This window comes from Colletotrichum spaethianum (genome assembly GCF_022836535.1).
Source record: "Colletotrichum spaethianum MAFF 239500 DNA, contig02, whole genome shotgun sequence".
NCBI classification, from domain to species: domain Eukaryota; kingdom Fungi; phylum Ascomycota; class Sordariomycetes; order Glomerellales; family Glomerellaceae; genus Colletotrichum; species Colletotrichum spaethianum.
Window position 1 is genome coordinate 638,947 of NW_026054772.1, and position 15,334 is coordinate 654,280.

The 15,334-nt window shown below is 56.5% G+C and overlaps 4 protein-coding genes across 4 annotated transcripts; 1 reads left to right on the forward strand and 3 right to left on the reverse strand.

The window, feature by feature from the left end:
* Positions 1 to 1,111: 1,111 nt before the first annotated feature.
* Positions 1,112 to 2,748, reverse strand: ColSpa_01060 (porphobilinogen deaminase; the record flags this gene model as incomplete). The annotated part of the gene is made up of 2 exons (XM_049267272.1): positions 1,112 to 1,509; positions 1,746 to 2,748. 2 exons carry the CDS (start codon positions 2,746 to 2,748, stop codon positions 1,112 to 1,114), a joined length of 1,401 nt encoding a protein of 466 aa, XP_049123229.1.
* Positions 2,749 to 4,202: 1,454 nt separating this feature from the next.
* ColSpa_01061 (uncharacterized protein) lies at positions 4,203 to 4,890 on the forward strand (the record flags this gene model as incomplete). Its single annotated transcript, XM_049267273.1, has 2 exons — positions 4,203 to 4,479; positions 4,553 to 4,890. 2 exons carry the CDS (start codon positions 4,203 to 4,205, stop codon positions 4,888 to 4,890), a joined length of 615 nt encoding a protein of 204 aa, XP_049123230.1.
* Positions 4,891 to 5,473: 583 nt separating this feature from the next.
* On the reverse strand, positions 5,474 to 9,041 carry ColSpa_01062 (NAD(P) transhydrogenase, mitochondrial; the record flags this gene model as incomplete). Its single annotated transcript, XM_049267274.1, has 5 exons — positions 5,474 to 5,601; positions 5,649 to 7,172; positions 7,221 to 7,673; positions 7,720 to 8,862; positions 8,942 to 9,041. 5 exons carry the CDS (start codon positions 9,039 to 9,041, stop codon positions 5,474 to 5,476), a joined length of 3,348 nt encoding a protein of 1,115 aa, XP_049123231.1.
* A 3,438-nt stretch (positions 9,042 to 12,479) lies between these two features.
* On the reverse strand, positions 12,480 to 14,912 carry ColSpa_01063 (putative transcriptional regulatory protein; the record flags this gene model as incomplete). The annotated part of the gene is made up of 7 exons (XM_049267275.1): positions 12,480 to 12,981; positions 13,053 to 13,303; positions 13,356 to 13,793; positions 13,840 to 14,141; positions 14,192 to 14,667; positions 14,715 to 14,833; positions 14,862 to 14,912. 7 exons carry the CDS (start codon positions 14,910 to 14,912, stop codon positions 12,480 to 12,482), a joined length of 2,139 nt encoding a protein of 712 aa, XP_049123232.1.
* Between the last annotated feature and the right edge of the window lie 422 nt (positions 14,913 to 15,334).

The window sequence follows — 15,334 nt, forward strand, 5'->3', positions numbered from 1 at the left end:
AGAGGGCCGCCTTCGATGGATGCTGACAAGAATCATTGAACAACCTGACAGTTGTTGACATTTGCTGTTGTTGTTCTCGACGGGTGACATTGGCTTCCCCCTTTTGCTCTTGCAGCTGCAGCCCGTTGTCCGGTAAAGCCGCACCGTCCAATGTCAACAAAAACCCCAATGTCAACAACCGATGCGCCCAACATGGGACCTCAGCCAGAGACCACGCGACATGGGACGATGCACGGGGCCCAGCAAGCAGGCGTCAGACCGCATTTCCGCCCCGGAGCGTCGATGAACAATTGACCTCTGCCCTAGACGAGCGTGCGAGGTGGGCAACGCCACGAAGAGAGAAAAGGAAAAAAAAAATTGTCAAGGGAATCCCCTCATGCAATTTCGCTCGCACGAAATGGGCAAATCATGCAAACGGGCATGAAGCCGTTTAATAGCACCCGCCCAGCGATCGAGATTTGCACGCCAAAGAGACGGGACACTCCCGGGTGGCCTCACGACGTGTTCCTGGCCCGCTCCGTCCAAGCCCTTGGGTTCATGCCCGGGACGTAGGTAAATTCATGACCGCGGGGCTCCCTGTCTGAGCACGAGTTGCCCTTCCGGGTCTCCTGGCGGTCCTCGGCTTCCCCTCCTATCGCCCTTCCTGCGCGGTCCCTTATCGCTATCAATAACGGGCCGACGGTAACCCGTTCGCAACGAATGACTAAAGTGCCCGAAACAACGATACCCGCTTTGATTGGCCCAACAGCTTCCCTGGGGTCAGAGAGCCCGGCTTCGGCAGATACGTACCGATAACCTATCAACCCAGGCCTAAATTCCCCAGAGCTCTCTCAAGTCGCTTGTTCTGACCTCATTATCTCAATCCCACTTCCAACAAACCGCATCCCCCAACGCCCTCACGACCGCAACAATGGCCTCAATTGCTCGCAGCATGAGGGCAGTCCGCCCCTCCGCCCTCTCCCAGATCACAAAGGCCGCCCCCCGCGCAGCTTTCCCCCGTCCCGCGCAGCGTGCCTTCTCTACGACCCCCATCAGTGAGCTCTATCGCGTCTCGGCTACCGTCCCGAAGCATCAAGACTGACCTTCGGATCTCTTCCGAACCACTCCAGGCTTAATACGCAAGTACACAAAGGACCACGAGTGGGTTGACCTCAACGCCGACAAGAAGACGGGCGTCGTTGGTATCTCCGAGTACGCTGCCGAGCAGCTGGGCGACGTCGTCTACGTCGAGCTGCCCGAGGAGGGCGCCCAGGTCGCCCAGGGCGACGCCATCGGTGCCGTCGAGTCCGTGAAGAGCGCCGCCGACATCAACGCTCCCATCAGCTGCAAGGTCACCCAGGTCAACCTCGGCCTCGAGGAGAAGCCCGGCACCATCAACAAGGTCCCCGAGGACGACTCTCACGGCGGCGGCTGGATTGCAAAGGTCGAGGTCGACGAGGCCGGCGTCCAGGAGCTCGAGTCTCTGATGAGCGAGGAGGAGTACAAGGCTTTCACCGCCTCCGATGATCACTAGATGGGCGGGGAAGAGGGAACGGTGCGGTAAAAATAAAGGGAGCCTGGCACATGTTCTGCATACGGCGGCAGGGTCTTCACCGAGCGAGGTTTTTACTTAGGGTTGCGGTTCAAACCACATTAGAACAATGCGATGATGGTCATCAAGCCCCATTCAGGGAGACAGTCTATTCCGGTATCATGCCAATGTCGTTATGATGAGAGGATGGTCGCTTCCGTCGCCGTCTGGTTACCCGGCCGCACTTGGTTGATGTCGTCGAGGATCTGTTGTGCGCCTCCGTCCACCAGGTCCTGTGCCACCAGCTTGCCAAAGTCGTCGGCCTCCTCCGCGGTAGTGATCGCCTCGATCCTCTCCGCGTCCACCCCGTGCGTGCCGTCGACGTGCACCACCGTCGCCTTGAGGCGCAGCTTCTTGCCGTCCTCGACCCAGGTCGTCTCAACGCCGATCGGCACGCTGCATCCTCCCTCGAGCGTGCGCATGACGCTCCGCTCCGCGACGCAGGCCAGCATCGTCGGCTTGTCCTCGAGCTCCTTGAGCACACTCAAAACCCGCTCGTCGCCGAAGCGCGCCTCGATGCCCAACGCGCCCTGTCCGACGGCGTGCAGGGTGCCGCTGTTCTCCGACTCGAGGAACTGCGAGATGCGCGCGCCGTAGTCCATGCGCAACAGACCGGCAGCCGCGAGGATGATGGCTGAGAAGGGGCCCTCCGGGTCGTCGCACTTGCGGAGGCGCGTCTCGATGTTTCCGCGCACGTCGGCGAACTTGAGGCCTGGGTAGCGGCGCTTCAGCTGTGCGATGCGGCGCACGCTGCTGGTGCCAATGACGCTGCCCTCGGGCAGGTCCGCGAGGGCCTTCCAGCCGTGCTTCTCGGCGAGGCTGGCCTTGAAGACGACGACGTCGCGCGGGTCCTCACGCTTGGTGACGCAGCCGAGGGTGCAGCCGTCCGGGAGCGTTGTCGGCATGTCCTTGAGGGAGTGGACGATGATGTCGAGCTCCTTGGCCACGAGCTTGGCCTCGAGCTCCGATGTCCACAGGCCCTTGCCGCCAAAGTTGTACAGCGCCGTGATCTGGTCCTTGTCGCCCAGCGTCTGCATGCTGTGGACCTCGAACGACACGTCAGGCCGCGCCTTGGAGAGGCCCTCAACGACGATCTCGGTCTGCTTCATCGCCAGCGCCGACCTGCGCGTGCCGACATGGATGATGCCGCTTTCGGCGGTGGACGGAGCGGCAGCCATTGTTGGTGGATCTGATAACGGTGTGTCGCCTCAACGCATTCGACAGATTTTATTCGAGTCGACCGAGGTCAGTTGCCAACGGATTGCTATCTGTCGTGCGGTGTGTTGAGAGATCGTGCGAATTTTGGGCCGTATTTTGTCACTTGGAGAGCACTCGGCAGGGAGCAAACGATGGCGGGGATGGAGGGGTAGCACAGGTAAGGTATGTCGGCACTGTGAAGAGACTGTAAAGGACACTGTACATGCAGGGCTCCAGGGGTCCACTCTGCGCCGCATCTCCGAGCTCCCGACTGCATCTCACGTTGTCAGGCCGAAGCTGGTGGTGACATTGTGCTCGTCATTCTCTAGCCCATGCTGTCACGTCTTCTGTCTTTACAGGTGAGCCGCAGCGAAAATTCGTTCAAATGCGAAAGAAGTTCGGCTTCGGCCAGTGGGGCGGCTTCGGCTTCGGGTCTTGGGACTACCCAAACCTGCTTTCAAATACCTGGCAATATCTAGCAAATCCTCTCCCGCTTACACCAGAACTGGAGTCGGAATGTGTATCAGAGCATCCGACACGGTGAAGAGCAAACAATGTCTGACGTGTCGATGCACATGGCACACCATAACACAGCACGATGGCCATCAATCCTCCTATTCTCCTAATCTCCTTGAGACAGCGGCGCGAGGGTAAGGTGCCTAACATGAACGCTCAGGGGATGGTCCCACTGATGCTCAAGTGCGAGGGCACTCTAGCACAGTTGGCGAGCACATGCAATACTAGTCTACGTTTCATTGGGCGACGGCATTCCGTTGCTTCGGACCCTGACGTGGTCAGCATCCTCTCACCCTCGTCGAGTCCTGTGGCACCCGCATCATGGACGGTTTACTTGTGGACTTCGAGGTTAGACTGGAGCACGCGTCGGGGATCTCATGACGCTGCTGCGCACAACTGTCAAGCTGCGCGGCGGTCGTGATCTTGCATACTGATGGTATGCTGGTCATGTATATTCTTGGGACAGTCTGACGTACGGTTCCTGGAGAAGCCCAGCGAGCCATTTATCATCATTGTATGCTTATGTTCCCGCGGGCTTGAGTGATCAGGAAAGAGACCAAGAAAGCATCAAGACCAACCGAGGACACATCACTGTCAAAGTCGTGAACACATCTACTATGTCCTACCTTCGCACTTCGCCTCCGTCCCGCTCAGTGCGACTTTCCCTACGGGTGGAACAAACAACGTGGATGCAACCTCACGACGCGCCATCGAAAACATCACTCGATCGCTCCATCGGCTCTGAGTCTATGTCAAGATGTTGCCAGCGAGAGCTTTTCACGACATCGACGATGTATAAAGAGCGTCAACTGGTCGTTCCCACTACCCTATCATGCTATCATTGTCCTCATCGTGACTTCTAGACCATTCAAAAATCGACCACATCTCAAATCCTACGACCATCGACCCTCTCACAACCATGAAATACACCTTCTTCACTCTAACCACCCTCCTGGCATGGGCCTGGGCCGCGCCTCAGGACCCTCAGATACCCATCTCAACCTCCCTCACGACCCTCACCGTAACCGGCCAACAGGTCCCCGTTCCCACGGAGCCCATCCCAAACAACCCGGACCCCCTCCCCGTGCCGTCTGTGCCGGTCCCCTCCGATCCGTCTCAGCCCGCGCCTCCTTCCGGCGGCCCTCATTGCGTCTGCGGCGCGACCTACTGCGGCAAGGTCCTCATGGGCTTCCAAGGTAAGTGGCTCCTCGAAACCCCGACCCGGTCAAGGAGAGCTCTGCAAGAAACACGTCTCTGATGCCAGATCAGGCTACACAGCCGAGCAAGTCGGCCAAGGCTACTGCTCCACCAACGGCACGGACTGCGCCTCCGCCGCCCCGGCCCCAGAGTCGCTCCAGAACAACCTCTTCGTTTGCATCTGCCCGCAGGGCCAGAAGGAGGGCTCCACCATCGAGCTCCTCTGCACCTGCCAGGGCCGCTGCAAGAACGACGAGCCCGACTTTATCGGCCGCTGTGAGACCCCTTGTAATCTCGGATACGCCCCCGCGGCCCCGGTTCCGCTCCCCGTACCCGTGCCGGTTGAGCCTGCTCCCATCCCGAACGAGCCGGTCCCGGCTCCCGCGCCTCCCGTGAAGCGACGGACGTGACGGCTTGCGTTTGGGACGTTGTCCAGTTGAGAACTCTTGGGGCCGTCTCCATTCTTCATGTTGCCGCCTCTTGTTGCGGGCCAACGGGGGCTGAGAGGGACATTTCTGTCGGTGCCCCATGAAGGGTCTGACTTCCACACTCGTTACGATTGATGAGTATACGAGGAGATATCTTGGCAGATATGCTGTCCATTGGGCAGACCACGCTCTCTAGGTTTAGGCACTAGCATTCTCTTGTTGACGTCTGTTTTACTACTGCCTATACGATGTGTGCAATTGTCAACCCATGATTGCGTCCAATACTGAGCACAAGGGTAAACGTTCATTGACTATCTTGAAAAACTACAATCTCAAAGCAGCGACAGAATCACTAATCGGTATGTGCAAAACTCCGAATGCCAAACGGGCATCTTAAGATTAAGGAGAAAAAAAGAAGCATGCTAGAGAGCTCCTTGTAGATGCAGCGCCTCTAAAAGATACTTTCAAGCCAGGATATACCACCGAGATTGCGGTTTTTCAACGTTGCGTAAAGGAGATCTCTCTAGAATCTATGTTGCTCGGGCCTCGACGGCTGCTTTGATTGCTACGAGGGGTGGTCAGCGGAACGTCCTGACGGAAAAACGAGGGAATACACACCGTCGCAAGTCACTTTGGCGTCTCCAAACAACATGCGCGTTCCGGGCATGTAGAACATGGGGTTCGGTACGTCGGCTGCCTTGGTCAGCATTCATCTACGCCCTCGCTCGGGAAAAACTCACCATAGCCGCTGGCCATGCCTCTCTTCATCACAATGACCTGCTTGCTCTTCCACGCCTGCAGCACGGGCATACCCGCGATCGGGCTGCCCGGTTCCAGCGCGATGGGGTTGACGGTATCGTTGGCGCCAATGACCAGAGTGACGTCCGTCTCCCCAAAGTCGTCGTTGATCTCGTCCATTTCCAGTACAATGTCGTACGGCACGCTCGCCTCCGCCAGGAGCACATTGCACTGCCCGGGCATGCGACCGGCCACGGGGTGGATCGCGAAGCGGACGTTGATGCCCTTGGCGCGGAGCATGCTCGTGATCTCGCTGATGGCGTACTGCGCCTTGGCGACGGCCATGCCGTACCCGACAACAATGATGACGTTCTCGGCGTTGATGAGCGCCTCGGCCGTGTCCTCGATGTTGGTCTGCGTCACGACGCCCTCCATCTTGTAGTCCGTCTGTGCCGGCGCCGATATGCCGCCAAAAAGGACGTTTGTGAGCGAACGATTCATTGCCACGCACATGATGTAAGAGAGGATGGAGCCTGACACGCCAATGAGCGCGCCGACCGTGGTGAGGAGCGGATTGTCCAGCATGAAACCCTCTGCCACGAGCGCGAAGCCCGAGTAGGCGTTGAGCACGGTGATGACGACGGGCATGTCTGCCCCGCCAATGGCGGCCGTCGTGGTAAACCCCTTGGCGAAGGAAAGGATCGTGTTGGCTGACAGGGCCGCGGCGGCGATCATGGGCGAGCCAGGCGCCATGGTCACAAACGCGCCCATCGTGGCGATATTGGCCGTCAACATGCCCGAATTGAGGAAGTGTTTGCCCGGGAGGACAATCGGGCGGGACGACATCCGTCCCGCGAGCTTGAGGAAGGCGACGATGGAGCCTGTGAAGGTGATGCCACCAATGAGGACGCCAAGATAGCCTGTAACCAGGTGCAGCGTCGAAATGTCGTCGATGTGCGCCATGACACTTCCAATGGAAGTCAGCACGGCCGCTAGACCGACGACAGAGTGGAGTGCGGCGACAGTCTGAGGAAGGTCTGTAGGAGTAATCCGCTTTCCGATGAGTATACCGGCGATGCTACCCAAAGCTGCGAGGCCGCCGAACTGCACGAGGACGTCCGGGGAGAAGCCGACGGCCAGCAGCGACGCCAACACGCCGGAGCCTACTCCGAGCATGCCAAGCATGTTGCCCATACGGGCTGTCGCTTGCGAAGCCAGACTGGAGAGGGAGCTGATGCACAGCACGGAGCTGACAGCATAACCGGCCTGGACAAGGCCTGCGGTTCCCGTAGCGGCTGCGGCGATGTAGCCTCCACCAAACAGGGCTGCTGGGATGGCGTACAGCCACGGGTATTCTGGCGGGTCAGTCGGCCGCTTGAACATGTCCAGCATACGCTTTGTGATTACAAAGCCGCCAGACACGTTCACGAAGGCGAGGAGGACGGAAGCTGCGCCGAGGACCTGAGGAAAGGTTTGCGGGACGTAGCCGCCGCCCAAAATGAAGAGACCGCCAATTCCAACCATGCCTGGGCCTTGTTAGTCATCTTCGTGAACGTGCTGACCGCCGAACGTACCTGAGATGGCGTTGGTGACACTCATGAGAGGTGAATGAAGGGCTGGCGTCACCCCCCACACGACCCTGTAGCCGATCAAAGAGGCGAGGGCGAAGGTAAAGGCGTTGCCCATGAACAGAGGGCCTGTCATCTTGCCCAAAGCCAAAGCGGCTCCCATACCTGCCGTGACCGTCGCGACTTCGCGGGATGTCTTCTGGAAAGGAGTGAGGGCTACGACCTCAGCTTCTTTCGTCACGGGCGGAACTTGAGCCGGTGCTGGCGGCGGCGCCTTCCGGGGAGGTGGGGGGAGGACATCGCCCTTCAGGGTGACGATGGCTCCTCGTACAACCTCATCAGTGAGATCGATGCCGAATTCCTTCTCCTTGGGTGCCATGGAGAGGAAGAACTTGGTGACGTTGTTGGAGTACAGAGTCGAGGATTGCGTAGGCAGTCTTGAAGGGAGGTCAGTGTAGCCTGAGACTGTGAGCCGAGGTTTTTCAAAGTTCACTTCGAGACTTACCAATGATCTTAACGTCCTTGTAGGTATACAGTTCTCCGGGCTTCGTCTTTTCGCAGTTGCCGCCGGCCTCAGCCGCCAGGTCTACCACCACGGAGCCAGGTTTCATGGCCTCAAGCATGGACTTCGTGATGAGCTTCGGAGCGGGCTTTCCGGGGATCAAGGCGGTGGTAATAATGATGTCGACTTCGCGCGCTTGCTCGTAGAAGAGCTTCATTTCGGCCTCGATAAACTCTTTGGACATCTCCTTGGCGTATCCGCCAGCACCAGAGCCGTCCTCCTTGATGTCGACCTCGATGAACTCGGCGCCGAGAGACTGCACCTGCTCCCGAGCCGCTGGACGCGTGTCGAAGCCTCGCACGATGGCGCCGAGTCTCCTCGCAGTCGCAATCGCACTGAGTCCGGCGACGCCAGCACCGATGACAAGCACTTTGCAGGGCGGGATCTTGCCGGCGGCTGTCACCTGGCCAGTCAGAAAGCGGCCAAAGTTGTTGGACGCCTCGAGGACCGCCTTGTAACCAGCAATGTTGGCCATTGAGCTGAGTGCGTCGAAGACCTGGGCGCGGGAGATTCGCGGAATGAGGTCCATGGCAAAAGATGTCGCCTTCTGCGCCGCAAGCTTCTCAACCAGCGGCTTGTTCTGGGCGGGCTGCAAAAAGGAGATGACGGTCTGGTTCTCCTTCATGAGCTCAATTTCAGAGGGAATCGGGCTACGGACTTTGAGCACTACGTCGGAGCCGGACCAGACCTGGTCGGCGGCGTCGACGAGCGTCGCGCCCGCATGATCGTAGGCCTCGTCGGTGAAATCAGCCTCGGCGCCAGCGCTGCGCTCGACCAGGACCTTGGAGAATCCCTTTTTGAGGAGGAGGGCTACGTTCTGAGGAGTCAACGCAACGCGACGCTCATTGAGAAAGATCTCCTTTGGCACGCCGACGGTGAGCTGGGAGTATGGCACGGAGGGCGGCTCTACGACGGTAGAGTATGTCGCCGTAGCCACGGCGCTCGGGCTAGACGCGACCGTGACGTGCCGAACGAGCTGTAAAGGGCGGCAGACGGCCGGGACGAGAGCTCTCATTTGGCGGCCTTGCGCATGGCTGGAATGCCATTTGCGCTGCGCGTCAACGACGAAAGCAGCCGGCACGGCATCTGATGCGGGAAATCAGCATCGCGGGGGATTCAAAGCGATTGGATTATCCGCTGTGTAGGACCAGGTTATTTGGCTCACCTGGGCTGTTCAACCATGCGCGAGGAACAAGCCGGGCGGATGCGCCCGAGGAGCATAGGTTGTAGGCCAGAGCTGGCCGCAGGACGGAGAGGTTCACCATCGTGGCGGAGCTCCGAGCACCCAGGCTAACGAGGCCAACAGGACGAGGCAGAAGGGCAGTGGTATCTCATCTGCTCGCAGCCACTGCCGGGAGGTGGGGAGACGGGTTCTCAGAGACTCGAGGGTTGATGTCGATCGTGACAAAAGAAAGCGGCAAATGGAGACAGTGAGAAAGAGAAGCCGCGAGGAAGGGAAGAGGAAAAAAAGAGAGTTAGGATTGACTTTGCGCCCAGCAAGAAAACGAGACAAACGGCCTTGTACTGTGTCACGTTCTTTGGCCGCGTCTGGCTCCATCCTCGTCCTCCGTCGCCTCCTTTGAGCTTTCTTCCCCCCCTTCTCGACCCGCGCCCGCGCATCCGTATCCTTGTTCTCTTTCACCCCAAGTTCACTGTAACCACAGATGGGAAGTGCAGAATCGGCTCAAGCGTGTCGCAGATGCCGCAACAGGAGCTCCAAGCTCCTCCAATCATTACCCGAATTGGGTGTGTTTGGAGTAGTCGCCAAGGCATTCCCCGCCCGAAGCTCCTTTTGCCTGGGTTCCCCCTCATGTGAAATAGCCGGGGACGAGCACGGTGCGGTACCTCCGCGAACGCATCCTTGGAAAGCAATCGGAGGGGGAAATAGGGAAGCAGCGCGTCGCAGAAATTCGATGGTGGTGTGCGAGCGCGCGGGTTTGGATGGACGGATGTGGTGAGATGTTGGTGGAAGTGGCCCGGTGCATGCTTCCGTGCAGGGAAGAAGCTGCAGGTAGGTGTTCTTGGCCCCTCTTCTCTAGGCAATCCTCCAAGTGTGGGGTATGGGGTTGCGGACGCTAAACATGGCGCTAGAACATGGCAGCACGGCCTTCACCCCCCCCGGCTGTTCATGCACCTGGCAAGCCATCGACGAGTCAAGGATAAAGCTCCCAAGGTTCCGCTTTTGTCATCCGGCTTGGTGCCTTGCCATTGCATCCATCGGGCCGTTGTCTCATGGGCACTCGCAACTTTGGGGGCTGCTGCGGCCATGCCGCCTAGCTTGCGACCGAGCACAAATATCACTTCAGGGCCCTGTTCTGCCCCGTGTTTGCTGCCGCGTCTCATTGCAAATGCGGGCGAGGTTGCAGCTCCTTCCCTGGATCCGTAGAGATCCGCGTCTTCCGTGGTCATTGTCTCAAATGTGGCGGACCTGCAAGAGTGCTGGTCTTACGCAGCCGAGCGCAGTACCCAACGGCCCATTGAATTGTCTAGGAAGAACGAGGGTCTGGATGAAGAACTTCGAACGCCCTTTTCATAAGTCAAGAATCAAATATCCCAAGCTTCGACGGGCCCGTCATATTCCAAGACAGGCTGCACATATCCGTTAGCTGCATGCATACGCACAGAAAAAAAAAGCAAGTATGCATCGGCTAGCTCGGAGCGTTGAAGGAAATCAGTGTAGATGCGGTAGGCAAGCAACCAATGGGATCGGTAGACCGGTAGAAGGATGATGTGAAGACTCTCGATTTTGGTGCAACGTAACAAGCAATCGCAACACCCATGTGCACAATTTGGAGGCCTTTGGGGGAAACTTATACAGCCATCGCCCATCTTTCCAGATATCTCAGCCGGCACTCGCTACCATGTATGCCTCATCCACAATCGCTCTCAATGAGCCAAAGCTTCTGCCTGTATTCCAGCGCTGTCGACTAGGATTCGTTTGCACTCTTTCGTCTTGTTCCAATGTATCAGAGACTTACGTGCTAGTCTAAGCTATGTAGAACCATCCATGTCAATTTCTTATCCTAGGTATCCTAGATACTTTTCGTGACGGCCTTACTAAAGTCCTTGCTACCAAGTATACCGATGAAGTCCTTGGGGGCCTGGCTGATGCCCCCTGCAAGTTGGATCTTGATGAGGTCTAGGGGACAATGGACGAGACTTACGGTTACTGCTCTTGTAACAGGTCGGCCGACAGTGGCCGCTCCTGACACTAACCAGTTGGGCCGCACAAGCCCAAAAGGTCTGCCAGCGCTGCTGTCAACGTTGCTTATCTAGATAGGATGGTTCATGCTTGCCTGGGCGCATCTGGACCGGCGGAATTGTCCTGTGGCAAATTTTGAGTATCGACTCCAGCTATCTGTTAGCAGGAGAAAACCACTGTCGGATATCTGACCGTGACACCCTGCCCGCCAAGACAGTTGAATAAACCTTGTGCTCCTTGTGGCTACACACTCTAGCTGTGTCACGTTGCGCTGCATTGTTCCAAGGTATAGGATGGCATATGGCCCTTTAATACTTCTAGCCTCTATTAAATCTACCTCTACATCTTCCAACTCTCTAGAATTCATGGCGCTCGATCATATCTATACTGGTGGTCCTCACCCTCTGTGCTACTCTATAAGTTTAGGTAAGCTCCTGATTGAGACTTATACATTTACTACTTGCCTTGTGATGTTGGCATCGTAACTGTAAGCAACAATTCCTTGGCGGGATCCTTTCGTCGTCCTTCATCTAAACGCAAAGCGCGGACATGCTACAGCTGTCGCCGACCTTTTTACCAGCACATGCTGCTTCGTTTGCTGCCGTAGCATCTGCAGGAAACGTTGCTTGCTGTGTGATGCAGATGTTGGTATTCCCGGCGCAGAAGAGATCATCACCCTGAACGCAAAAAGCGTACGCTTTAGTAAGCTCAGCAGAGCTATAGCAACCATTGTAACAATAAGGGCAAAAGTAAGGAAAAGTATTTTGCTTTAGTATGGATTTGTAAAGATTCTTTAGAGAGTAAAAGTTGGTAAATGCTGTAGACCTAGAGCAAGAGCTTGTGATACGACATATTTGTGTAATGCAAATGGTGCTAATCTAATGATATCTTGGATAACGTGACCTCTCTATAATTATTGTTTTTCTGTTTGCCTTGTGTGACAGACAACAGACTACACTCCCAGCGCCTGTCTAGCGACCATAGGTTTCTTTTACTTCTCCCCTGGTTACATCAGGGTTCTAGCACAAGTCACAATAGCTTCATTTGAATCAAGATCCAAGTTTAATAGGGCTACTTCTGACTTTATCTACACACATTCTAGGCTTTCTATTGCTTTAGATGGGTAGTTTTGGTCAATGAGCACTTGGTGTAGCGAGCCGTTTCCTCTCTGCAATGACTGTCGTACCCTGCCAATCTTACTTACCCTGCTTGTAAAGACGCTGCGTCTATCTATTTTTAGGTACTGATGAAGGTATATTAAGATCATCATGGTTTTTGAAACATAACCCAATGTCATATCAGGGGAAGTAGGGTTAATGCAATAGTGACGAGCTAAAAACCTTGATAAGAAAAACACGGGTTTGAGTCGCAAAACCCTAGCAGCCAAAAAGCCGTTGGGCATTCAACGGCATCACCGATTCTCCTATTGAAGTCCCGGGCCGGTAGTATTGGCAGACTGATATATTGAGAAGGGTGTACTTGCGACTGCTCGGCGAGCTCACTACAGAAACGAGTCGTCATCCTCGATGAGCCCCAGCATCTGCTGGTTACTATAAAACCAATCCTCTAACTGCGACGCGTTACCCATCCACATCATCTGGTTAAGCGGCCCTGGACCGGCGGGGTTCATGCCGTCCTCGCCGCCGCCGCCGCCGCCGCTGCTGCCGCCGCCCAAAGGTAGCGGCTCCGACCCGCTCGGCCCCACCTCGTGTGACTGCCCCGACGACGGGAACCCGAGTGCCGTCAGGTACTTATCCATCTCCTGGCTCGCCTGCGCCTGCTCGGACTGCTGTGAGTTATTGTGCATCTCGACGTAGCGGAACGCGACGTTGTAGAGGACCTGGAAGAGCCGATAGAGCTTCGCCGACGCCTCGGTGAAGTCTTTGGCGCCGGAAATCGACGCGACGAAGCCTTGTAGTCGGGCCAGGTCCGCAGCGTCGCTGGTTTCTAGAACTTGGCAGAACAGCACGATGAAAGGAACGAACGGTGCGAAGAGGATGGTCCTGAGTCGTCAGTTGTACTGCTCGAGCGTGCTGGGAGACGCTGACCCAATTCGGGACTTGTTCTTACTCACCAATTCATGTACATGGGAAACAGATAATAGCCGTCCTTGGCCATGACCGCCATGCAATCTTCGTGCCGTTTCAGAGTTGCTCTCGCAGCATTGATGCACTCCGTGCCAAAGGTAGTGATTGAGCCCGGAGGTGAGGGGACCGCTCGGTATATGATGGTGAGTAGAGACAACCTCAGCACCTCGTCGGATACGTTGAAGAATTCCATCGTGTTTTGGCCGACAGCCTCAATCGCTGACTCCAGATGCTGTGCCTACAAATCTGTCAGTCTCCGTGAATGTCAAGAGATACTTGAAACCACTCACATGCGTTTCCTGAGTGCGGTCCGTCACTTGCTGGAGTTCTGCAGCTAACCCCCGCGCGCGACCTTCTCGAATCGAGCTGGGCTGCGATATTGCTTCGGGGCTGTACAGAAGTTCATAGGTCTTGCCTTGGATTCTGGAGACAATTACCCACAAGCAAAAGTAGCTCATTAGCGCACCGTGTATTTTACTGCTGCTCGAGGGATAGGGGACAGTGATGTCGTAGTCTGAGATCGTCGACGGGCGACCCAAGCGAAGGGACAGCGACTTGTCTACAAAGTAGACGGACCAGAATAGGAACGTCTTGTAGTCTTCGTCATCGGGGTTGCCGCTCCTGACGGATGCGATTCGGTGGTATCCGAGGGTCTGGCACAGCTGGGCCGAGGCCGTGTTCAGCGTCCAGGCAAGGTTTGGCTTTGCTACTTCCATGGCGTGGTAGGCCTGATGAGTGTCAGCTGGTACAAGAAGAGACTGCAGTACAACCTACACCAAACAACAATGCCACAACCATGTCCATGGTGGCTGGTAGATGCAGAGGTAAATTGACCAACGCAGTCTCGAGGTTACTGCTGCAGAGTGTCCCCATTTTTGTGTACTCCTCCTTGAGGTTTTCCGTCGTGGCCTTGTTCATGGACATATCCAGGTAGAGGCATTCTAGACCGGAATTCACGATGATGAATTCAGCCTCGTTGAAATCTTTTTGTGAAAAGTAGACTTTGAGAACCAAGTCGGTGAAGTGATCCGGGTGGAGGAAGTTTGTTATCCACTCCAGGCCGAGAGTTCTGTGAGCTAGGCAGATTTAGCATCAAGCATAGGTTAGTTGCAGTCGCCAAACATACCTTTTGCCTGACGGATAACATTGACTGCGGACTGCACTGGAGGCATCTCGCAGTCCCCGAGAGCAGGCCTTACCATAGGCCCAGCATTGGGATATGTCAGCTCGTGGATGGCGGGTTGCTGCTTCAGCGCATCGACCAGGGAGTGGAGGGCGTCGAGTGTCTCTCGCATTTCTAGGACGGAAGAGCCGTCCCCGACAGTTTTTCGGAGGAAATCATGGGCGAAGATTGACTGAGCCGTCATCGACGACTCCCCTTCCACCAAAGGACCACTCGTCTGGGCAGAGGTGGCATGGCTTGCGGGCGTCGAGATGGACGAAGAGATGGGTTTCGGCTGCGCGAGAACCGGTATCGATGTAAACGTTGACGTCTCCGGCGCTTTTGGTGTTACTGAGGGGGCGGGAAACTGTAGTTTGAGGTCTTCAAGGAGGCGGACGACGTCATCGAGCCGCCGGTCTATGAGGTCGATCTTCTTCTCACTGGGCAGGTGAGGATGGAGGTTGAACACAGACACATATGGACTTACTATTGAGGGGTGATAAGAATGCGAGTCCTCTTCTCTTTCGGCTTGAGTCCCGAGGTGTTCTTGCACTCGATGCCGGCATGTTGGCAGTGAGCACAGGGGGTCTCCCTATCACAGCGAATCTGAGGCAAAGTAATCAGCCCTACGCACCCAAGCATCCGGCACTCTGCCCCGTGACGATGTGCCAGTGGGGTTGGTCATACCTTGCGCGCACGGCAAGCATCACACTGCCAAAGTATTAGTTTGGCGGGTCTTGACGCATGGGATACAATGTGGGAAACTCGCCGCTCGTTTGATCGGAAGGTTGGAGCCGCCAGCAGAGACGCCTGCACTAGCACCGGCAGTTGGAGGTTCAACATCCATAACGGCCGTCGTTAAGTTGCCAGATCCGACAAGCAGGTCGTGCCTACAACGTCGATGAGTAAGGGGGCCGCGGGGAGCTCGCGGGCCGTGTGAGCGAGATCCGATTCTGGATGTGGCATGGGAGAAGTGGGATCGCCAAGACAGAACCCGGAGGATGGCACAGTCGGGCCCCGAGTAATCGGAAAAGAAAGAGTGGGTGTAGGAATTCGGAACTCAGGAACAATGGTCGACGAGACGAACGCGGCCGGAGGCTACTAAGA